Raw genomic sequence first — 23618 nt, 5'->3', positions numbered from 1 at the left:
GAAAAAGAAAGAAAAAGAAAGAAAAAGAAAGAAAAAGAAAGAAAAAGAAAGAAAAAGAAAGAAAAAGAAAGAAAAAGAAAGAAAAAGAAAGAAAAACTGGACATTTATTCATTACTGTGAGGAAAAGCACCAAACTCGCAGAAACACAAAAGCTTAGGCAGTCTGTTACAGAAACTAGTAGCAGAGAAGCCTAATTCGGCTCCTATGGCACAAAAGAAACAAAAGAGGGGAGAACAGCACAGGAGGCCCTAGTCTGCAGGTGCTCTCAGCTAATAGCTCGTGGGAAGCTTCTGGGAGGCACGGCCATGCAGAAAGCCTGGATATGGACACATACACACACAGACACGTGCGCGCAGGCACGGAGGGCACCTTCGGCCAGGGCTCCCTTGCACGCACAGCGGAAAAGCGAGGCGGCAGGGGCAGCTGCGGGCCCGGCGGCGGCAAGGGCAGGCAGGCGGGGCGGGCTGTACCTTTCAGCCGCAGGTACTTGACCTGGCTCGGCCGCTGCTGCAGCTCCCGGAGGGCGCGGGAGCGGGCGCTGCCCGAAGGGGCGGCCGCCTCGGCGGCGCTGTACAGCTCGGTGAGCAGCCCGCTCACCAGCGACGAGGTGCGGCTGGACCGGCCGCTACCGGGACCCGCCTCGTCCTCGTCCTCCTCCTCCTCCTCGGCCAGGCTGTCGGCGCTGCTGCCCGCCCTGCCGCCCGCGCCGGCCTCCGCCGCATCCATCTTCCGTGCCACCGCCGCCGGGTTCCGTGCTGGGCCCGTTCCACGGTCACACGCCGGGGTGGGGCGGCCAGGGGAAAGGGAAGCGGACGGGAGAGGCCGGGCAGGAACGCCGCGCCCGGCTCCGCTCCCTCCCCGCGCACCGTGGTAGAGGCCGGGGCGGGGGCGCTGCACCTGCCGAGGGGCGGGGGGGTGAGGGCCTCGCTCCGCCTCGAGGCGGTGACACCGGGAGCGGTGACACCGGACGCGGTACCCGTGCACTGTGCGGCTGTCACGGAGGTCACCACCGTCCTGACTGCCGGCCGTCCCGCTCCTGCTGCCCCGCTGGAGGGGCGGCCCGGATTTGCCAGCAATTCAGTACCTATGCTGTGGCCGGTGCCCGTGACACCGCCTGCAAGCCGGAGCGGGTGGCGGGCTCCGCACGGCCGCCAGAACCGCGGGCGCCTGGGCTCTGGCTGCGGCACCGATGGCGCTGCAGGGAGGCCCGGCCACACGCGTAACAGCCGCGATTAATTCGGGTCGGGAATCGACAAAATCACAAAATGGGTAAGGTTGAGTGTTACAACCTCCCTGCTCAGGCACATCCCAGAGCACATTGCACAGGACAGCGTCCAGACAGTTCTTGAATATCTGCAGTGAGGAAGGCTCCACACCCTCTGGGGGCAGCCTGTTCCAGTGGTCAGTCACCAGCACAGTAAAGAAGCTCTTCCTCATGTTCAGGTGGAACTTCCTGTACATCAGTCTCTGTCCGTTGTCTCTTGCCCTGTTGCTTGGTTGGGATGACCATTCTTCTACGGAGAAGAGCTGGCTCCATCCTTTCGGCACGCCTCCCGTGGATGTTTACCCACCCCTCAGGAGCGGAGCGCGCAGGTCACGCTTGGGAAGCGCCTCCGCGCGCAGCCATGGGCGGGGGCGGGGCCTGGGGCGGGGCCGCGGCTGCCACCCGGGCCACGTGACTCCACCCCCCGCTGGCGGGTCATATGCCGGGGGCGGGGCGGGCCCGCGCGCTGCTGCTCCGGTTCCGCGGCCGCTCCGCGCCTGTGGCGGCCCCGCCATGTCCCCGTCCGCGCTGCTCCGGGCGCTGCCGCTGGCCGCGCTGCTGCTGCTCAGCCCGGCGCGGGCGGTCCGGCAGGCGCGGAGGCCCAACGTGGTGCTTATCCTCACCGATGACCAGGACGTCTGCCTGGGCGGCATGGTAACCCTGTGGCGGGGGGCGCGGGGCTGGCGGCGGCGCGGCCGGGGGGGGCTTCGCCGCCCGCCAGGTCGCGTACCTGGCTGTCAGACGCCGAAACCGAGCTCGGCGGGCGCGGTGTCGGGTCGGGGTCTCTCCGGCCGTGGGGGTCGTCGCGCTGGGCCCAGCTTGCAGCCGGGCAGGGTCTCACTGCGGCCTCAGGCCAAGCAGCCCCGCGAAAGGAGCGTGGCGGTGGGGCTTCCGCGGGTGGGATGAGCCGCTCTGCGGGGCCGGCGGGGCTCGGGGGGGCCGGGGCCACTGCTGGGGCCTCTCTAGAGCAGCCTCTGCCGCTGCAGATACCTCTGGAAACTCACCGCACTTGTGCTCTCTTGGGCCGGCTTGTGCAATCGCTGTGGCCCCGCCAGGCCCTAGCGATACGGGAAGGGCACTCGTGAGTGTCTTGCCGAGGTGGTGTTGGGCCTTCTTCCAGTTACACCGCTTCAAGTCCCCGGCTCTACCTGGAATCCTTGCATTTTTAGCTGATGCCCCTCTGGTGCTTTCCTTTCAGACCCCCCTAAAGAAGACTAACGCTCTCATTGCCCAGATGGGAATAACCTTTGTAAACGCAGTAAGTGTTTGCGTTAATGCTCTGAACTTCTGAGATGTGTGCATTTATGTATTTTGTATTGTATGTCACGTGAGATCTCAAAAACTTGTCTCAGTTTTGTGAAACCTGTAGGTATGGATGTGGGGTTTTTAAAATTCAATTGCTACCTACTTTTAGGTTTCAAAATTAATGTAATTTAAGGTCATGTTCGAAATCTGTGAAGTTTCACTTTCTGAAAGCACTTATGCTCACTTCCTTAATCTGTATGCTAAAACTGCGTAGTCTGAATATTCCTATTGCAAACTGAGAAGTATCAAAAGCTGCTCAAAACTTTCATCAGCTTCATGCACAATGAAAAGTCACTTCACTCTTTTCATTTTCTGCTGTATCTCCGTGGCTAAAACAACAGAGTCAATGATCAAACAGTATTTAGTGGGTTTTTGCCCCATCTAAAAACCGTGTCCAGTATGGTGGAGAGAAGTTGAAGGACATATGCTGCAGAGACCTGAAAGTGGCTTCATGAGCAGCTTTTCACTAGTGAAAATATTTGGGATATAATTCTGGGTGTCCGGAAGGAAGTAGGTTTTACTGCTGGTGAACATATTAATCAACCTGTTAGCTGATATTTGAAAACTATAAATTTTGACATAAAATGGTGTTACTATCCCAGTCTTAAATCTCCTCATTCTGTTTTTTCAGTATGTCCCCAGTGCTCTTTGCTGTCCCAGTCGAGCTAGCATTTTAACAGGAAAATATCCACATAATCATCATGTTGTCAATAACACCCTGGAAGGGAACTGTAGCAGCAAGTTATGGCAGAAGATTCAAGAACCATACACATTCCCAGCGCTGCTCAAAGCTATGTGTGGTTATCAAACGTTCTTTGCTGGAAAGTATTTAAATGAGGTATTTCTTGTCCTTTATTTATTTTATTTTTTTTGTGGTTTGTTTGAACAGTTAGGTGTCCACTGAGGCAAATTTATCTGGAGGACAGATATTTTCAATGCTCTTCTACAGCAGTTACCCAATGCTTTATTATCGAGTCACCTGTATATGTGTGGTTTATATTTTTGTCTTTTAAGCTAGGTTACAATTTCTACTAGTTCATAGTAAGATGTAAAAATCAGCACTGAAAGCTGCAGGCTGGGTGTTCCTCTTGTGTGGTAGAATTGGATTAGGAGGTAAATGTGCTACAGGATTCTTAATAGCATGTTTCCTTTGCATCTCACGGTGGAAAACAGTGGTATAATTAAACAATGGAAGGTGAATTTTCATAGCCAGACACGAGTTTGTGTCTGCTGATGTTACTGAGGCAGCAAGGGGAAGGGAAACTCAGCTGGCTTTCCTCTGAGCATCCCTTGACTCAGCAGAGTCTCATGCCTGCAGTTAGGCAAGCCATGTAGATGGGAGAGGGCTGCCCTGAGAAAACCCATTGTGTTGCTCTAAGGCACCCTCTGTTTTGAATTTGGCACTGACTCAGCAGCTACTTTCCCTATTTTGCTGTCTTAAAGGCTAGTTGTTGTAGATTATTTGGCAGTGAGGTGGCAAGAGGCTAGCATTACTTGAAGTTCCTACCCCTGTTGGGGGAGGATGAAGGAAGCTGTTGGTCTGTGTGAAATTCTCTTTAGTATCTTGTGAATTGTTATCATGAAGCCTGCAAGTGTCGTGTCACATGGATGTTTTGGTCAATATTTGTTATTTGATGATGTACACTATGTTCTCCAGAATCTCTGCATATTTTCACACACAGAATGGAGCAGGGAATAATATTGAAATTCTATTGATGGTTGCTAAGCTTTCAGTTACTGTCTAGTTATTGTACCCTGGTTTCTTTAACGGGCCCTACATGGGTTTTTATATGCATATATATATATATGTGGTTTTCTGAAATTGAATTTGGCTTAACATGGTTTCTGAGCAGTGTTGAATAAAGCACATGAATATGAAACATAATGTCTAGCTTTGATTCATCATAACTGAAACTGTGAGTCATGATCTCTCTTTTTTCAGTATGGAGCAGAGGATGCAGGGGGAGTAGGTCATGTCCCTCCTGGATGGAGTTTTTGGTATGCTTTGGTATGTGACTTTTCTTTTTTCTTTTTTTTTTAACAACTTTATTGTGATTGCTTTATAATCCAACTCGTGTTCTAACTTTGCTGGTCATGAAAGAGCAGGAAAAGAGCATCTAATGATTTAATGCAAATTTTCTTCCCCTTTTTCCTCAGTTGTATCTATGGCTTTTACAAGGGCTACTCCTACTGAGTGCCTGGAGAAAATAAAACAATTTATACAGCCAAAGAACTGTGAGATAGCACTAAAACCAGTTTTGCTGATGGAGACCACTTCTGAGAATTTTTGCAGTATCCCTGTGGCAAATGCTCATAACCTATTAGGCAAATGCTTGGAGACAAATAATTTGGATTATTTCAAGTAATCAATGTATATGTTGCTTTGCATAAGTATATTGTGTCCCTTTTTCACAGGAGAAAAATTCAAAGTACTACAACTATACTCTCTCGGTAAATGGCAAAGCGCGAAGGCATGGCGAGAACTACAGTGTAGATTATCTGACAGATGTCCTGGTAAGAAATTTTGCACTTCATGGTACAGAAGCTGCTTATGATCAGATAGTGCCTTGTGCTGGGGACTTGGGAAAGGGTGAGATAACTTGTTAGGCTGTATTAGTTCACAAATGGACACTTGTACTGTTGTGAGGGTGGGTGGGCGTTTATCTGCAAAGCAAGACTCTGAGTATATTTAGAAATGACAGGTTTATGTTTGAGCTGTGGAAAGGAAAGGCATTCCAGCTGGCCATTTGCTAGCCAGTAGCCTCACTGAGGAGTTAATACTGACTGCTGTGCTGCAGGAGGAACAGGTAGGCAGAGATTTAAATTACTTCAATCAAGGATGTGTTTCATTATAATATGCAACTTCTGTAACAGATTAACTGGGCCAAGATTTCAGTAGGAAGCATGTAAAAATAAACTTCACACCATGTTTTGTTTCTTACGTATTATGATGTGTTGGTATCTTGTAGTCTATAACTCGATCAGTCTGATAACTTGTAAATATGAAAGCCTAACCATTCCTTGATAGTATATGAGGGCAGTGTGTAGCTAGCTGATCCGAGAAGATTTTAGCCTCTTTAGCTGCATAAAATAAAGAGAGGTAAAAATGGCAGATACTTTAAGGAAGGTTGGAAGAGTTGCTTTAGCTCTCTTAAGGCCCTGTTTGGCAGGTAGCAGGGGCAGTGGGCAAGGGGGAAATGTCCCCCCGTCTGGGGTGCCAAGCTGGGGTTGTAATTTGAGGTGCTGGTACAATGTATGGGTTGGTGCTGTGTTACAGCGTATAGGTTAGCACTCACAAAAATTCTTCTCTAGAAATGTCTCCTCATGCAGTCTTGTAGTGTTTCATGGAGAACCCTGAGGAGTTTAGTTCCACTGGGTGCTCAAACACAGACAGCTGCTCACTAGAAACAGCACTGATTGATGTTTCTTAGGGTACTGAACAGCTGTCTGATTAAATTTAGATTTACATCGTCTAAAGCTAGATTGGAATTGATAAGCCAGAAGTGAGACTATCCTATTACTGGCATTGTACTGGGGTTTTTTGATCCTTCAGCAGCTCGTAAGCATTTTGCCCAACAGGTCATTGTTGCATAAACTGCTTATTTGTGGTGTGTTACCTATTGATACAGCAATGTATCATGATTTTCAGTGTGTTGCATTCTACTTTTTTCCTGTAGTTACCAAACATGTACTCAGCATTTCAGAGACAGTGTTTAATTCATTTGCTGGGTAGTGCACAGGAATAAATTGCTTATGCAAAGTTCCTGCGTTGCTTGATGTGATCCTCAAGCTTTCTTGTCTAAGGCCACCTCGCTACTTGAGTCTGACATTGAGCATCCAAACACCTGAATCTTTTTACTGCACTTCTCACATACTGCAGTTTAAGCTCCTAATGAAATCAAAGTTGGCTACTGCTATGAGTTTCTGAAGGGTTCTTATCCTTTCTTGACTCTGCTGTCATAAAACTGAAGTTGAGCCCTACTTGCTTAGATACTAAATTTAGAAGGAAGGGGAACTTCCTGCTGTATTGGTTTTTTGTGTAGAGAAAGAAAAGGATATCCAAAATGGGGTATACTAATCAGGCAGGAAAAAAATGTTGCAAGATTTGAATACTGAAGAACTCATCTGCAAGTAATACTTTTGAAGCTTTAATTTTAAAGGCTGACCTAGGGGAAGGGAAAATGGAACTTACAATTTCTTCTAACTTGCAACTTGAAATGAAAATGAAATGAAAATGAAAGTACAGTGGTGTGAGTGAGTGCATTTTGGCATTGTTCTTCTCCAGACCTGTCTTCACCCTTTGTAATCTTGCAGCTTGCTGTAGAATGAGCATAGGCTATAAACAGCAGGGCTGAATTTGTTTTTTTCGGAACTACTGTTATTTCTGAAGAAAGTTGAAGCCCTTAAGCTGGGATCTGTCAGATGGGAGATGGCATCTTAAAGTCTCAGACTTAGACTGTTAAGAAAGCTCTGATTTTACTCGATTAAGCCAGAGTATAGGTGGATTTTTTGAAACAGGCACAAACTTCTGATGAGCTTTTGAGGTCTAATTTATGCAAGAGTCTGAAGTAGAAAGTCATTTGAAGACGTGGGAAAAATTACTTATTTAACATGAGCACTTGGGTTTATTTTTACCATGAGCTGCTGTTCTGGACATTTGTAGATGAGCAAGCAGTAAGTTTTTGAAATAGTTTAAATGTTCACAGTATTACTGAGCTCTAAATAAGTTATGAATGTCTTGTTTGGATTTGTCAAATAGTTGCTGCTTTCCTTTGAGGCATGACTTTTCTCCAATAACACTGTTCACAGGCCAACATGTCATTGGATTTCTTGGAGTACAAATCTAATTTCGAACCCTTCTTTATGATGATCGCAACCCCAGCACCACACTCGCCTTGGACACCTGCTCCACAGTATACAAAGAGCTTTCAGAATGTCAGTGCACCAAGAAACAGCAATTTTAATATTCATGGCAAGGTAAGCTAACTAGCAAGAACCTGTGTAGGTTATTCTAGTTTGTGAGAGCAGAAGGCAGTTGCCCTGACTTGCACGTTAGATTAGAATAGGCGAGTACTATGACTGCTGGTTGTTCAATCATGTTAAATTGGTGTGTGTCAGGGTCAGATAAGTTTATTGTGACTTCGAGATATTTGCATGCTAATGTCTTGTGAAGAAAAACAACATAGTGGCAAAAGTGATATGGTAGTACAATGGAATTATGATTGATAAAAAGTGAATTCTGTGTCCCATTTCTAGATTCTTCTGAAACTCTTAAAAATTTCATATGAATGCTCTGAATATGTCGGGGGAACAAATAGGTAATGTGCTACTCAAAGGCTTGGGTGAGGAATGAGAAGATCCCTGTCTTCCTCTTCACACATCTGCTTGTGGATGGGGGCAGTCCATTCCTTGAGTTTGTGGCAAAGCTTCCCCGAGGTTGAAAGCACGTCAGACTAATCAGAGGACTCTGCAATCATGAGCCATAGGGCCCAGGGTTACTAAGTGCTTTGAGAACTTGCCTTTCATTCGCTAAAATAACCTAATGTTACAAATTCAGACATCCTTGTGACAGAGCGGTGCCTTCCATTGCCAGCAAATATAGCCAGATATAGTCAAGCTCATACTGATCTGCTTCAATTTATTCTGCCAGTAAGTCAACTTCACAAGCAGTTAATTTGGTGAAAAGTTACAGAAGTTTTGTATTTTTGGTTCAAGTAATTTATAGAACCCATTGCTGTTCAGTGTTCAATTATTTCACTTCAAGATTTGCTTCTAATCTTAAGACTGAGATAACATTGCCTAAATGCCTATCAGGAGCCTCAGGTCACTGTGACTCCTGTTGTACAGAATGAAACTTGTTTTTAGCTGAGGACTGTAGCTTGCAAAACGACCATGTGCTTATCAGTATGATACAAAAACGTGATTAAAAGGACAGAAAAAGGCTGCAGGCGGTAACAAATACTTTAGCCAAATCTTTTTAAGTTTCAAACTAGGGAGTGGGAATCAGACTTAGGTTTTTTTCTTCCATAAAGAGATTCCAGATTTTGTCTTAAGACTCTATTACTGTAATAGAGTGCTTTTAAACAGTGATTTAGAAGTAATTTGACCAGTGAAGTCAGCAGATAGCAAAATATACACTGTGGAGTTGCCTTATGTGGTGTAAAAGCTCTGCATATGTCTGTATAACACAGAGCAAAATGCTGGACTTCACGTTTGGCAATTAATATCTGCGGATACAGCAGTTTTACTAGAGGAACAGACTAGCATTACCTTCCTTGTTAGACACAGCTAATGTGCATTTCTGCAGCTGGCAGTGTTGTGGTCTTGAAGCCTAAGTCTTCTTGGAGCTTTGGTGTTTTCTGGAGCTTCACTGCTCTCTGGGGCAAGCATGATTCCTGCAGTAGCAGTAAACATGTAAATAGGCTAAGACCCTCACTGATGTTGTAATGTTTGTTTGACTGTCTGGATTGTACAGTCTTGACTCCTGAATAAATGTTGCCTCACTTTCTTATACTTGATGTGGGCAAGGGCTACTAAGAGGAACCATTTAGGCAGAATCTCTGCATGAAAAATGGGAATTAAGCTCTTGTATAAATCATTGGTCAGAGTCTAACTTCTGCTTTGGATTCTCAGCTATGAACTGTATGAAATGATCAGCAGCTGTCTGCATTTCCAAGCAGAATTATTAATAGTCCAGATGAGCTTTATCTAAGCTGTACTAAAAGAGAAATTGATTAAGATATGTGTTTGGTATCTCCCTTGCATGTATTGTTTTTCCTGCAAAATCAGAGCTCAGCTGTGTTCTGATTGTGCTGGCAGTACATTGTATGTTGTCTCGATCTCCTAAAATTTCTCCAAGAACGGAGCTTAGGGAGGCAGCAGGATTGGTGGACTGCTTTGTAAGAAAGTGGTGAAAAAGACATGACAAGGAAGCAGATTTTAGAATTCTTGAGTCAGTGTGAAGTTTATTGAAATCCACAAAGGTGTTTTGAGGGCTGTGTGAAGTTTTTGAAACTTCAGAGAAAGGTAGGAAGAACAAAATACTCAAAGAGGAGGATTCTGCTGCACTAGGTTGCTTACCTGCCTGAGTTGCCCAGTGTGGTTGTGCCTTACAAAGCCCCTCTCGTAAGCACAGCCCTTGTGAAAGGTGTCTGGTGCACCAGTGATGTTGCCAGCTACTTTGTTCTCTGAAGAACTGCTGAGCTGAAGATGGGATTTGTGCTGTACTTCCTTACTTTTTCCTCTCTCAGCTGACATAGACTGTCTCTCTCCAGAGAATTGTTTACAACTGCTATAAAAGAAACAGCTGAATACAGCTGAATTAAAGTGGACATAGTATTAAGTCTCCATGCCAAAAATCTTTCCTTTGGTAGTCAAGAGCAGAAAGCAGGGGAATTGAGTAATTTCAGGAGATATGGGTCACTTTGTTGTGAGTCCCTAAAGCCTGAGCCCTTCAGTCATTTGCTTGTGACAGGAGGGAATTGCATAACAAGAGGCTCTACACAGAGGAGTGACCAGCTAAATACAGGCTCAAGCTGAGTGTGATGAGTGGGTCATCTCTGACCTACTAAATGAGAAAACATAAAGCTGCACTGACATGACTGTGTTCTTTGTTCTGATTGCCACTAATATTAACCTTCAGATTGTTCACAGCAGACCTTCCCATGTATTTGTACAGCATATGACCCAGCTCAGACTGGTCCTTCAATGTGGGAGTATCACTTTCTCTATGAATTACATCATCTCCATTACTTTGGGGGCATAGGTGAGGAAAGAAAGAAAAGGTCTGTTTCTGAAAGTTGGGGATAATCTAGAAGCATGATGCTGCACCTAAAGAAATGTTCTTGTTTCAGGGTCAAAATCCAAATAAAATGGTAATGTTCTGTTCCATTCAGTAGTCACCAGCCCTGATTTCTTAGTCTGCTAAGAATCTGATAGTGGCACTGTTACAGACATTTGGACTCACCTCTTTATAACTTAACTAATTCTAATTGCTTTGAGTGTAGGAGCTTTTGCCTGCCTTGCAACCTATTGGGATGCTCGCCAATATTAGTCCCAAAAGTACCTCACTTTTGACAACCGAGTCCAGTCTTACAGTGATGCTCAGCACTTCACATTATTTTCCTCAGATCTGTCTCAGGCTGTCATACCTTTACCTCTGAGAGAGCCTTCCCTAGATACTTTCACAATTTTCTTCCCTGAACTCCTTTGAAAAGAACCAACAGGGAAAACAAAAATCTGGTCAGTTTGAGAGTATTGCCTCACTTTTTCACAGGAATCATTTTTGTAGTTGTTCTAAGAAAGGCTTAAAACCTGATGTTTCTCTCATACACTAAAGTTTGTTGATTTCTTTCTTTAGAACAAGCACTGGTTGATTCGACAAGCAAAGACTCCAATGAGCAACTCTTCAATACAATTTCTCGATGATGCTTATAGAAAGCGGTAAGGATTCTTTTGTTGCTTAAGTTTTCTAATCAGAATTTGTAAGGTGTGAATTTTTTAAAAAAGTTGCACTGAGTCTGACAGTCAATGTCAGATTGCTTCTAATAGTTCTCTGGCACCTGTCTCAGAAGACCTCCTGACTTTGTTGACGTTTTGTAAATAAACTTTGGCTTCAGAAATACCATATTCACAAATGCTGCCATTATTTGTCACAAAAAAGACCAATCACACTTGGTCTCTCTATTGCTTTTCTTTCAGTGCATAACAGGTTTTTATAAAAATAATGGCCTTACCTTCTATTTCACTTAATTCCAGTTTCTGTCAGCTGGCTACTCTGATTTATTAATCTTGTCTCCAGGTCTGTACATGGGAATGCTGACTAGCCAGGGGAGGTGCTAGATTCCTTTTTATAAAGGGGATATGGGGAATAATGTGCAGACATGACTTGTTCCCTTTAATAGAGTGCAAGTGTAATTATTTACACTGCAGATGTACTTTCTTTTAAAGTTTTGAAACAAACATTACCTTAAGTGTTGATCTTCATTTTGAGCAGTTACCAGGCGATATTATCTTATCACTTTGGAGATGGAAACCCAAGATTTTTCAGGTTTTTGTTTTATAAAACACAAAGGTAAAATTATGCTAAGAAATTTTAAGCCAAGAGACCAGAATCCAAGAATTGAATAGCTGTAGTTAATTCAGCATGATATTAGTCTGTAAAAGGTAGTGGAAGCAGTCACTTTTCTCAACAGCAAACCTCATGACAAAGAAAAGAACTTGTAGCTGTCAAAGGCTTTAGATACACTGAAATAATGGATCCTGACATTACAGTTTTCAAGCAGAAAGGGTCCCATAAAGACAACTAAATTCGTGGTTGTTTTGCATTTTAATATTAAATTACGTATAAAGAACTAATAACAAGTGAGCTTGCAGGAGATAGTTGACTCTTTGTCACTGTGATGCTTCAAGGTTGGTCTTCACTGTGTCCAGATAAGAAGTAATCAGCATTTTGATGTCTTTCGCAGACACTACAGAAATCAGCAAGAACTGAGGACAAACAGTCTAGTTCTATCTTTAATTGCAGCCTTAAAAAAAAGTGTAGTACTCTATGAAGTTTGTTTTCAGAATTTGTAAGCAAAATAATTAATTTACGGTGCATATACCTCTAACTGGAAGCAGGATATGAACGCCCTACTTGCAGTCAGGGTCATTCCAAGTTTTTCACACTCAAAAGTAAAGTACTTTGTTTCTGTATAGGTGGCAAACTCTGCTCTCAGTTGATGACCTGATAGAGAAACTAGTGAAGAAGTTGGAAGTGAATGGAGAGTTAGACAACACGTACATCTTCTACACATCAGACAATGGCTTCCACACCGGTAAAATTTTCACTGCTTACTGCTTATTTGTTGAAGATCCAGGAATTGCATAACCTTTCGCCCTCATGACCACTCCAGAAAATGGGAACAGCAGCTGTGGGAAACTACAGATATGAGAAATACTGATTTGAATTGCAAAACAATCTGGAGTCACAGTGTGGGGTGTTTGGGATTTTATAGCTATTTTTTTGTTTGGTTATGGTTTTCAGCATTAATTTCTAACGGTGTATCCTGGTATGTATAAAATTAGGGCAGAAATAAAGGAAGGGTCTCTGTGTTCTATAGGAAGAGTTGGTATAAGAGGGTTAGGTAGTAAAAATCTGTCAAAGACCCATCTCTATCATGTACAACTAAAAGTGCACTATCTAAGCTGTTAAACTTTGTAAGATACAGATTATACTTTGAAGTTACTTCTTCTGTCCTCCAATTTGTTAATATGGTTCAGGTTAAGAACCTCTCTTCTTCAGAAATGAACTGGTGACAATTACGTGCCCATAACAGAGAGGGTGGAACTAGATGATCTTTATAAAGGTCCCTTCCAACCCAAACCCCTTTATGGTAACACAAGGCTGATAATTTTAACAAGAAGCCATTTAACTTTTCCCATCTTCTCTTGTTTAGGCCAATTTTCTTTGCCAATAGACAAACGGCAGCTCTATGAGTTTGATATCAAAGTTCCATTGCTAGTTCGAGGACCAGGGATAAAACCAAATCAGACAAACAAGGTAAGAAAGAAGTAAAATCCCAGTACAGATTTATTTTTAATGTTGTTTCACAGTTACCACTTTAGCTACTAATTTTTTTCCCTGCATATATATGTGTACATTAGATGAAATAACACAGAGTGGCAGAAAGGGCAAAGACCTCATTATAAAAAGCTGGCTGTTTCTGCTTGAATCAAATTAAGCCATTGCAGGCCACAAAAGCAAATTAATTTTGAACTCACTTTGCAAATTCCCTACCATAGCTTTTCGATGTTACAGGGTCCATTAGCCCATAAACATGAAACTTAGGTAGTGTTTAGATGCACCTGCAAATATAAGTATTTAAAATAGGTTTTGAAGTTCTGAAGTTAAGTTCTTCTTATCCTGCAGATGCTTGTTGCAAATATTGATTTGGGTCCTACTATTCTGGATATTGCGGGATATGACTTGAATAAGACCCAGATGGATGGAATGTCATTGTTGCCACTGTTGGTAAGTAGGGACAGGGATAGTAACCAAATGATGCTTGCAGGGGTAATTCTTCAAAGTCAGTGTTACTTCCTTTGATAGATTAGATTCACTCATAACCCAGATTCTTCCTTTGATGTTGTTTTCATGTGGGATGCTCATAGCTGAGTGAAAAAGTAGATATGTTTAAATGCAGATGTATTTTCACAAGCATTAAAACTTCATGGTCATGTTATAAAAGAAAGCCATGTCATCCTTTGGATAGTTCTCACATTTGTAATAATTGCTGCTTTAAAGCTTGTATTTTATTTCCACCTTGCATTCTCTTTCCCCTTTTCCATAGCATTTCTCAGCATAGGAATAGGAGAAAAGCAGGCTGTTCTTATTAAATCTTTGGTTTGACTCCATTTTCAGTAAAACCAGTGTTTCCTGCCAAACTCTAGAAGAGTGCGTGTGGTTTTATAAAGTAAACTTGACCTTTCTAATAGGTGAGCAGAAGCCTATTTAAATAAAGCTGCTTGCAGGTGATCTGTTTAGTTTTAATTAAATTTAGTCTATAAATTGAAGGCAGCTTACTTGGAAAGTAAGCTTGGAAAGATCATCCAGACTTAAAATGGTTCTTTGCTCTTAAAACCTTGTATCCAAACCTTAAGCTGTTCTTTAGACAGGAGCAGGTAAAAGGCACCCATTTTAAACTCTGGTGGAATCAAATTTGAAATTCATTGTTTTGCTGCATATGCCTGTGGTGGTGCTATGTATGAACTGTAAACTGCCATCTTCCTCTGACTTTTAAAATGCAGCTACAAATAGACCAGCTTAAAACCTAGCTGTTTCTTAAAGCGGTTTCTTTTTTTGTTTGGTTGGTTTTTTGCCAAGGGTATATCTTTTTCCATCTGTTGTGGTAATGTGATACAAATCAAAGGGAAACAGCCTTGTTTACATGGATTTTATCTGTAGGATAGTAGTATCTGGCCATGTGGCTCCTACTTGGTCTTGCTGTGTGATCCTTTACAAATTGAAGATAGTATTTTAAACCTTCACAGGAAGGTGTGCTAATATTTTTGGAGTTTAATCCGTGTCTTCTAGTTACACAAGACCGTCTTAAAGAAGACCTTATTTAAGACTGATACTGCCTAGTGAGCAGTGGGCAGTGTTACTGTTATTCCAAGCAAGGACGTTTTTTTTTATTTCACAGTATTTCTATTTCATAGTATTCACAGTACAGTAGATACTAAGTTGCATTAACTTCTTGTAGAAAGGAGACAAAAATGTTACGTGGAGATCAGACTTCTTGGTGGAGTACCAAGGAGAAGGATTCAATGGCAGTGATCCTACCTGTCCTGGCCTAGGACCTGGAGTCACAGTAAGTAAGACAAAATCTGTTAATATCAGGAGATAGCTGCTGAATTAACCTGTTTGCTGTGTGGGCTAGCCTGGTTCTGTATGTATGCTCCCAGTATGTTGGTAAGTAGGAGCCAGCTCTGTAGGTCCTGTACAGAATCTGATAATTGGAAGATGTCCAGCCATGTGGAACTGGCCTGTCCATATGACCAGAGAGATCATAAAAACCCTTTCAGTGGGAATCTATGGAGCCTCAGGGCTGGAGACTGGTGCAGGAAGGTGTGGGCTTAAGCCAAGTGTGTGGCAGTGACATAATGTTCTTTCTAAACTTTCAGTAACCTTATTGCACAATTCTTGTCTGTGATTATTAAGTCACTAGCTACTCTAAATTTAAGCAGGTTTGCTTTGCTTTCCTAAAGCAAAGCATCCCATTGGTGCTGTCTTTAGTAGTAGTGTGTTGTGCTGTTCTCTTCTGTGTACGTACATTTGCTTCCCAGACAAAATGCACTTCATCATGGTGAGTTTAATAACAACACTGAGTTTTTGCATAAAATCCCCAATGGAAACTTGCATGTCTTAATTTAAGATCTGCATGTTCATCTGTTAGCTGCAGTTAGCATGAGCTGGTACAGACTCTAGGAAAAGTTCATCTCCTGCCCTGAAGTTTTTGTTTGCTGCTTGCTTCACAGCACTGCTTCCCAGACTGTGTCTGTGAAGATTCCTATAATAACACGTATGCTTGTGTAAGGACACTGTCAGCTTCCTGGGATCTGCAGTACTGTGAATTTGATGACCGGGAGGTAAGTCTGTCTGACTAGCAGATGTCAGCTGTGCACAACTGTGTGTCTGTCTGCACCCTTATCAGCTCTCAAGGTTCCCATGAAGTACTCTGAAAAGCAGACCGGTATTGCTTGCAGGATAAACAGTGACGTACTTACCGCCTATTGAGAATGTTTGACCAAAACTGCAGTGGGGTTCTGGGAAGAAGGAAAAATAAAGGGTGTGGGAGGGGAGTGAGGCCTAAACTATGATTGTTACCATGTGGTATCACCTAACAGCCTCACAGGGAGCTGTGCTGTACTGGTTGCAGTTCTCTCTTAGCATAATTCCATGTGGTGGTCTCTTTTGAACAAGTATTACCTTACAACATATAAACACTGCAGAGGCACAGTGTTCAACTCCTTTACTTAGGAAGACCTGAAATTCCAGGCTAATAATTTCTTCTATTATTTGCTTGTTTGTCTGGCAAAAATAGCAGTGAAGTTTGAACTGTGAGAAAGGTCTCTGACCTTATCTAGAGTTGTTTGGGTATAAGGAACATAACGTTCCCCCCTTCAGAGGCTGCTCAGGTCTCACTAGGAGAGCACGTGCTGTACACGCAAAAGGTGGTGTGTCACGGGGCTGATCTTTAGCTGTGCTTGTTTGCACACAGCTGCTCCAACAAGGATGTGGGGTTTGAGGCACAGATCTAACAAGCTGTGCTGTCAGCAACTGTGCAGGCACTACATGAACAGCAGGTATGCCCAGCAACATGCACCACACAACATGTATGGCAGTCTATGTTGAACTACTTAAGCCAGGTGAGGAAATCTCACAAGATGTTTTTGCAGCTAGATAGTATGAAAGTCTGTTCAGGAAACAAAAATAACAATTAGCAGACCCTGCACTTTGGTTTTCCCCTTTCTGTCAAATTATGATCAAGTTAGAAAAGTCTTGTGGATTTCTTTGTAAAAGTAGACTCCAAAGTTGACTCAATAATGTTCATCATGTCACTTTGGGATTTTTCTACTAAGAAGGTATGGCTGTAGCATTAACATTTTTGGGTCTCTGCTTACCTGAGCTAGCTAAAATAAAACCAACAGTATGGATGGGGAAGGTGCAACAATGTGGTGTCTATAACCTTGCAGTGAACCTTGTAAGAAAAAGGCCAAAGTCTGTCCAGATATGTCCTTATCAAAGTTAGACACAACTCAGCCAGTTTTTATCAGTATCATCTGCAGTCAGGCCTCCTACTCTGTCAAAGACAAAACCACAGCTAAATTCTTGAGATACTATTGACCAGTGTTTGTCCCACAGAAGCATCTGGAGATATAATGTACCAAAAAACAAATCTGCCCTAAAATCCTCCAGACAAATCTCAAAGTGCATGCACATAGGTTAAGCTTTTTCTGTTTGAGGCTGTAGCATACTTGTATTCGGCATATTTTGTATGTGAAGAAGTCAAGACACCTAAGTCGGACAGCTATAAGTATCTGATGAGTATAGAAAGTTGATGTGATGGTCATGAAATTGTTATCTTGAGATCCATTAGAGAAAAGACTGCCAGCTTAGGCAAGGCCTCTTACTGTGGTCTCTCAGTCATAAGACAAGTGTTAGAAAAGAATCTGCAGTGGCAGGTGATTACTTTAGGTTGAAAGTAAAAACTTTTCCAACAAAATTGTGGTACTGCAGAACTTTGCTTTGCTTGCACACTGTCCTGTCTTTGACCAGGAAGCTGCATGGCTGAACACAGCTTATCATGTGGGGCTGCTGCAGTGGAATTCAAAGTAACATCTGAGACTATGTGCTGCCATAAAGCATGCTTCTCAAATAGTATGACTGTTAATTAGCATTCAGGACTTAATTCAGTGCAGGAACTTTTTTCTACAGGTGTTTGTGGAAGTGTATAACTTGACTGCAGATCCACACCAGATCAATAACATTGCTAAAACAATTGATCAAGAAATTCTAGAAAAGATGAACTATCGACTGATGATGCTGCAGTCCTGCTCAGGAGCAACATGCCGTACACCAGGTGTCTTCGATCCCGGGTAAACACTGATCCACTTCATTATTGTAACACTTTTAAATATATCTTTTTAAAATTTGGCTTTTATAGAGGATATTTGTGGTACATTATTGTCATACACACTGCTTTTTTTTTAAAGAGATGTTTTCTTGATTGTTCTGTTAATCTATATTTTAATTTACCATGCATAGCTTTTATGGTACTTTAGTACTTTAATGTTGTTAATGTTGTCAGACATTTTTGGCTGTACGCTTCAGCTATTCTGAGTAGGCAAGAGACTAACCTCAGGTTTGCCAGTAAACCAGGAAAAGCTCTGCTGGTTTCTACAGGCAGGCATTTTCCAAGTACTAGCTCTGATTGTTCCTGGAGATGCTGTTTGCAAGAACGTTTCCTGCAGGACCTGAGCTGTCTGTGTTAGCTGTTGGAAGTAAACAGCACTTTGTGCCTCAAAACTCAGTCACTAATTATTTATACTAAAGCTTTTTAAAGCAGTATTAAAAATGTCCTTATAGTGTCCATAAAGTGTAAGTTTGTCATTTGGGACAACAATACTTTCTGTTAAAATGTAGCTCCTGAATGCTTGATGTTATATATGCTAGGATTTATTTCTCTGGAGACCCAACTTTTTGGTTGCGTGTTGTTATATTTTATCTGTTGTAATAGAAATTGTCACTGCTGCATACTGCTGAGAAAGCAGCTTCTCATGTAGCCTTGTACCAGAGCTCTTCTAGCACAAAGCTGTCTCTAGAAGTGCTGGTGACTGCAATCCAAGCAGCTCACACTGACTCTGTTCCTCTCTCCAGGTACAGGTTTGACCCACGGCTCATGTTCAGCAATCACGGCCTACGGGCTCGAAGGTTTTCTGCACAGTTCTTGTAAGACCCTTGAGAGCCTTTTGCAATGGGCTCCTACTGACCAGTTTCTCCAGTGACTGCAGCAGGTCTGTCTCTGTTAACTTTAGCTGATGACAGCTGGAAGACTTCTAATGGGCTTTTCAAACCCTGTTTGGAAGGAAACCCCTTGTCTTTAGCTGGTTGCCTTGTGCAATATATATATTTTACAGCTGAATTCTAACTGTAAATTGTTAGACACAGCTAATCTGTCTTGCTCAGATCGTTGATTACCACCTTTGTCTTTCAAGTACCTTTTCATATCACAGGCACAAAGGTGAACCTATGCCTATGAATCTGAACAGTTTATTTTGTTCTAAAAAATAAAGAAATGTGTATTTGAGTCAGGTTAGATAGGCAGGTGCTATTACACAGTAATGCTCACCCATATTCGGTGTCACAGACCTTCTTAAAAACTATGCTTAATTATAGGTTTCCTGTATTGAGCTCCAGGCTGTTAAGGACAATAGCAAACTATCTCTAGGAGAGAGTAGGAGGGCAGTAGCCAAAAGTGTAGGATCTGACTAGCAAGTGTCTTGTGCAGAATTAAAATCCATCTGCTAAATAGTCTCTTTCAGTGAGACCACTTTAGATGAGACCAATGAATTTTGTAGGACAGCGTCGGTAGCTTGCAAACAAGAATGTAATTTCAACCTCCTCCTGGTTTGAAATGCTGGGCTGGCTTACTATGTACTACTGAAAAACCTCTTTGGGTTTTAGACTGACTTCCTAGTGAGTTAAGAGACTGTTGAGACTAACGTGTTCAAGTAAGTGTGCCTGTGCTTTGAGCTAACTCTTAAGTCTGTTTTTAATACACAAACAGAAGTAATACTAAAATAAACAAAATACAACAACCAGGGCACCACGGTAGAGGTGATCTGTCTCTAACCTCCAAATGTCTTGAATTGTCTAACTTCTTATGTTGATTAGATTCTTGAAGGTAAATTATTTTGAAAGCAAACTAGGTAAAAATAAATCATAGAATCATTGCTCACTAGACATTAGGCTGCGAGCTATTTTAGGCAGTTTAAATGCTTCATAGTGTTGCTTTTTGGTTGAGACCTAACTACTTGGAACCTGCAAAAAGTGGCCTTCACACCAAAGGTCTGCATGTCAGAAGTCACTTATTTCCCTCCAAAAGGGTGATATCTTTTCAACCTTCTGATTAGGCTTATCTGAAATGCAGCCATTGTGTACACCCAAACTTGAGTATCTTTCTGATCTTGAAAAACACACAAACTTGCATTACCATGTAACTTCTGTATAGATTCACTGGCAAAACACCATCTGGAAACACTGAATTACGGATCTTCTGCAAGACAAGTTTTCTGCTACTTGTGGGCAAATCAACTTTGTTTTCAGGCATGATAATCATTCCCTTGTCAAACAAACTGTAGCAAAACTATTTTGTTTTCAGTTATTCCACGTCTCTTACCCCAGTAGAGAGCATGATTATTTCAGCTAATCATTAAATAGGCAACGAGGTATTGGACTTAATATTGTGAAGGTGCATACCCCAGTGTGCAGATCCAGCACCTGGATACAAGCAATGCTATAACAAAGTAAATTGAACTTTCTTGGCTTTTAATTCTGAGGCACAGAAATTGTCCTTCATGTAGCTTAGAGTTGCAAACTTGTGTGGTGGTCTACAGGTTAGATTTTTATAGAACTGATTTGTTCCAAATCTCTCAGAAGTGACCAAATATTTGGAAGAAGAAAAATAGCTTGAAAGGTAACTTTTCACCTGAGGGAGCTGTGTAAATGCCGAGGGTTTTGGATATTCAGACTTCTTACATGCTTCCAAAAACTCAGGACTTTTTTTTCCTCAACTACAATTGTAGCTTTATCCTGCTTTTTGTTTCTCAAGCTTTAGTATTGGCCATCAGTATCCTTTATACACTGTTTTGTCTCTAGAAATCAAACCAAAGTTGTCTTCATGCTCTCAAAGTTTTTCTTACACAGTGAGCTCATGTAGGTAGTGTTTTGCTTGGAGAATTCTAGCAATTTAAACCTGTGCTTTGTTTAAACTTCATTTTGGTAGCTGTGTGGAGGCTAGTGTGAAATACATTGACAGCTGCACATTAAACCCTCATCAGTCCTATCAAATCTGGGTTGTACATCAAGTTTTTGCTTAAGTTTCAGTGCAAGTAATGTGTATGCTGTTGCTCCTTTATTAGAAAAAAGAACTTTGTTATGGGTACAGAAATGTAATTCTAATACATTTCTTAGTTTCTTTAAGTGATTTTAAAGCCTGACAAGGACATTTTCTTTTGAATGATCTGTTTTGCCTAATTAGTAATATCAAAGTTGACAGAATTGATGCAGATTATTCAGTATGAGTGACCTGATATTTTTCCCAAATTAATACTCTCGCTGTCTGCACATACTTGTAAAGCATTTTTTAACAAGGCTCACATTTAACACACTCACTGAACCACACTATACCTGAAATCTGGCATAGGTAGTAAATGTTGTATTAAACTGAAATTCAGAATTAAAGTAGTCAGTCCTTATTTAGTGGTTCAGAAGAATATTTGATTTGCTTCCACTTTTGATAGACTTCAGAAAGAACAGGAACCAAGAGCTGCCTGCCTTCCATTGCTGTTAGAGCAGTTAATCACTTGTGATTGCTGCCATAAAGCAGTTAATTCTGAGTGTTTTTACAGCCTCGAATGAACAGTGTTAATTCTTACCCCTGATAATTAAGAAAACCACTATGAAGGATCTTTGACTCTCACCCAGATTTAATTCCCAACTAAGTTATTTTAAAACTAAATGGTCTTTCTGGATATTCCATTTCATGTGTTATTTTACCATGGCTGCATCTATACCTTGTTATGGAAGGCATTCATGTTAAATGTACAGAGTTTTAAATAAAGGGCCTTACTGGTACAGAGTTGAGTTTAGGTAAAATGTGACCATGTTTTTTACTTTTTTAAAAAATCATTATTATCAAAAGCAGAGCTGTGATTTTTTAATGATCTGATCCAGTAAAGTAGATACTATACAGGGAGAAATACAATTAATAACTTCATTGTGTTACTCTAAAGCAAACCAAAATTCATTATCATGACTTCAGCATAAGTGAATACAACCAACACCTGCTTACCCAGCCCAGGAAACTGGGCTTCTTCGTTCTGGGGAATGAAGCTGTAGCAGGGACATGTACATTGAAACACACACCCAAAGCAGGTATAATACCTTTTCAATCAAGTTAAATTTCAGACTGATTCATCTAGCTGAATACAGTATTTGAACATAATGAAACAACTGTCATTTATTGTGATTCAATTAAAATGGATTTCCATTGTATGACTCTCTCTGTATGTGAGCATACTTTGCTGTAGCATGTTGTGAGTATATTTTTGCTGTTTTGAACATCTGTTTAGAAAGTGCCCTTCCAGAGGACCCTGTTCACTGCTGCACTTTTGAAGAAAGAAAAAAATAAACTGCCTATCAAACTTCCTATCTTTGTTACTGAGCTTGAGTTAAACCTTTTACAGGAATAAGCTGTCTCACGTGTCTAATGGCTGAATTCCTATTTTGTAAGCCTTGAAAGCCTCTGCTTTACTGCCCTCCTACCTAACAAGGGCTACTTCATATGGCCACAGGGAATCTTACTAGATTATTCCTGTCTAGCAGGACACCACCTGACTACTTTGCACCAGGAAGAAAGCCTGAGGTGAGGGAACAAATTGAAATGCAACCTATACTTGGCTTGCATTTCCTTGGAAACTGGTGTAGTTGAATAGATGGAAAACAGAAAGCACAGTGGAGAAACTGCTTTTCATAATTAAGACCAATATGTTCTACCCCAGGAAAGAAGCAGCACAAAATCCCATGTGAGGCTTTTTCCAAAATGGGAACTGTGACCAACAATACGATACATGCTACTTATTCATCTCAATCCCTGTTACAGAGCTGAATTTCTTGGATGATTCTGTTTAAAAATACTAGATAAATTTCCTGAACTCTATAGAAGGTGACTTAGTACACCTTTAACCTATTTAAGTTTGAGGCTTTCACAAGTTATTAAAACATGTATTTCTGCATTTTATTTGTATTTCTGCTTAACCATGTGGTATCAGTGTCATTTCTCCTTCAGCAAGGAGGTAGGTTCCATTAAGCAGACAAAAGTATTCAATGGCTGCCTCCAACATTGCTTTCTTTCTTTTGATGTTCCAGTTTATGAAAACTATAAAGTTCACTGTAGCACCACAAGAAAGGGCAGCTCTGTATTACTTAGACATTCCCATCACTGACAGCCCAAGTGACATCAGGGTCATGGAAGCTTACCACATCTCCTTGCCATTAATTTCTAAGAGCAAGCCAGGTTTGTGAAGAGAATTGCTGTTACAAAGCTCAAGGAATCACCTATTTTAAATAAAAGAAATACACAGCCTTAGTACTTCATTCAAGGGGAGGGGCAGGGGAATTCCATGATTAGAAAGAAAGGGCAGTGTTAATATATTGCTTTCCAGATGCAGCTGTCAGTATTTTGATAATATCCACTGGACTGTATTCAAAGCTGTGGTATGGAAATTGCTCACAAATCTCAAAGTAATCTGCTTTCTCAAGGTGTTGAAGTTGTTTGAACTTATTCCAGCTGCCCAAATCCACCCATTTTCTAAAGACAGGAATAAAGAGGAACTTGACAGAACTCAAGTGAATCACCCACTTCCTCATTTTTCCTCTGCAAGTCTTAGGGAAAAGCCAGCTCCATGACTCTTGCTTGGCAAGAATGCCTTTGTAGATTCCTAGGGGTTGACAGCAAAGGCATCAAGAATGAGACTAAAGATTCATGGGGATATTCTCAGACTTGATAAAATCAGTGATGGCAGCAGCAGAGCTCACATGATCTACCTTTGTCCTGAGGCTTCTGCCACATTATCAGCTAACTGAAATGGGCAGTAGATGAAAGGAAATGATTACAATGACTGATCCAAACCAAGAATGTAGCCCTTCTGCAACATGAAAATCCTAAGCAAAGAAAAAAGTGTGTTGTGGTTTTGTTTGAGCTGTGATATTTTAAAATAATAC

General features: G+C 41.8%; 2 protein-coding genes across 3 annotated transcripts in view; one reads left to right on the top strand and one right to left on the bottom strand.

The window, feature by feature from the left end:
• Positions 1-1071, bottom strand: part of TBC1D30 (TBC1 domain family member 30) — a 47891-nt gene extending 46820 nt beyond the window's left edge. The window contains exon 1 of one of the 2 annotated variants that reach the window (XM_019006630.2): positions 471-1071. In XM_019006630.2, the coding sequence (XP_018862175.1) occupies positions 471-726 (256 nt within the window). In that variant the 5' untranslated portion in view covers positions 727-1071. The remainder of the gene's footprint in view (positions 1-470) is intronic. The other variant, XM_019006631.2, reaches the window with a different exon arrangement.
• Positions 1072-1742: 671 nt separating this feature from the next.
• On the top strand, positions 1743-22044 carry GNS (glucosamine (N-acetyl)-6-sulfatase). Its single transcript, XM_015627371.3, has 14 exons — positions 1743-1918; positions 2463-2522; positions 3201-3407; positions 4512-4577; positions 4985-5083; positions 7379-7546; positions 10929-11011; positions 12269-12387; positions 13009-13112; positions 13482-13583; positions 14815-14922; positions 15590-15700; positions 17550-17710; positions 18492-22044. Exons 1-14 carry the CDS (start codon positions 1778-1780, stop codon positions 18565-18567), a joined length of 1605 nt encoding a protein of 534 aa, XP_015482857.1. The 5' UTR covers positions 1743-1777; the 3' UTR covers positions 18568-22044.
• The last annotated feature ends 1574 nt before the right edge of the window (positions 22045-23618 follow it).

This window comes from Parus major, chromosome 1A (genome assembly GCF_001522545.3).
Source record: "Parus major isolate Abel chromosome 1A, Parus_major1.1, whole genome shotgun sequence".
Taxonomy (NCBI): Eukaryota; Metazoa; Chordata; class Aves; order Passeriformes; family Paridae; genus Parus; species Parus major.
This window is presented reverse-complemented; position numbering and strand designations above follow the sequence as displayed.

Coding starts and splice junctions, on each gene's coding strand:
- GNS (XM_015627371.3), top strand. CDS start 1,778: ATGTCCCCGTCCGCGCTGCTCCGGGCGCTGCCGCTGGCCGCGCTGCTG. Junction 3,408..4,511: donor CTGGAAAGTATTTAAATGAG/GTATTTCTTGTC, acceptor CTCTTTTTTCAG/TATGGAGCAGAGGATGCAGG. Junction 7,547..10,928: donor ATTTTAATATTCATGGCAAG/GTAAGCTAACTA, acceptor TTCTTTCTTTAG/AACAAGCACTGGTTGATTCG.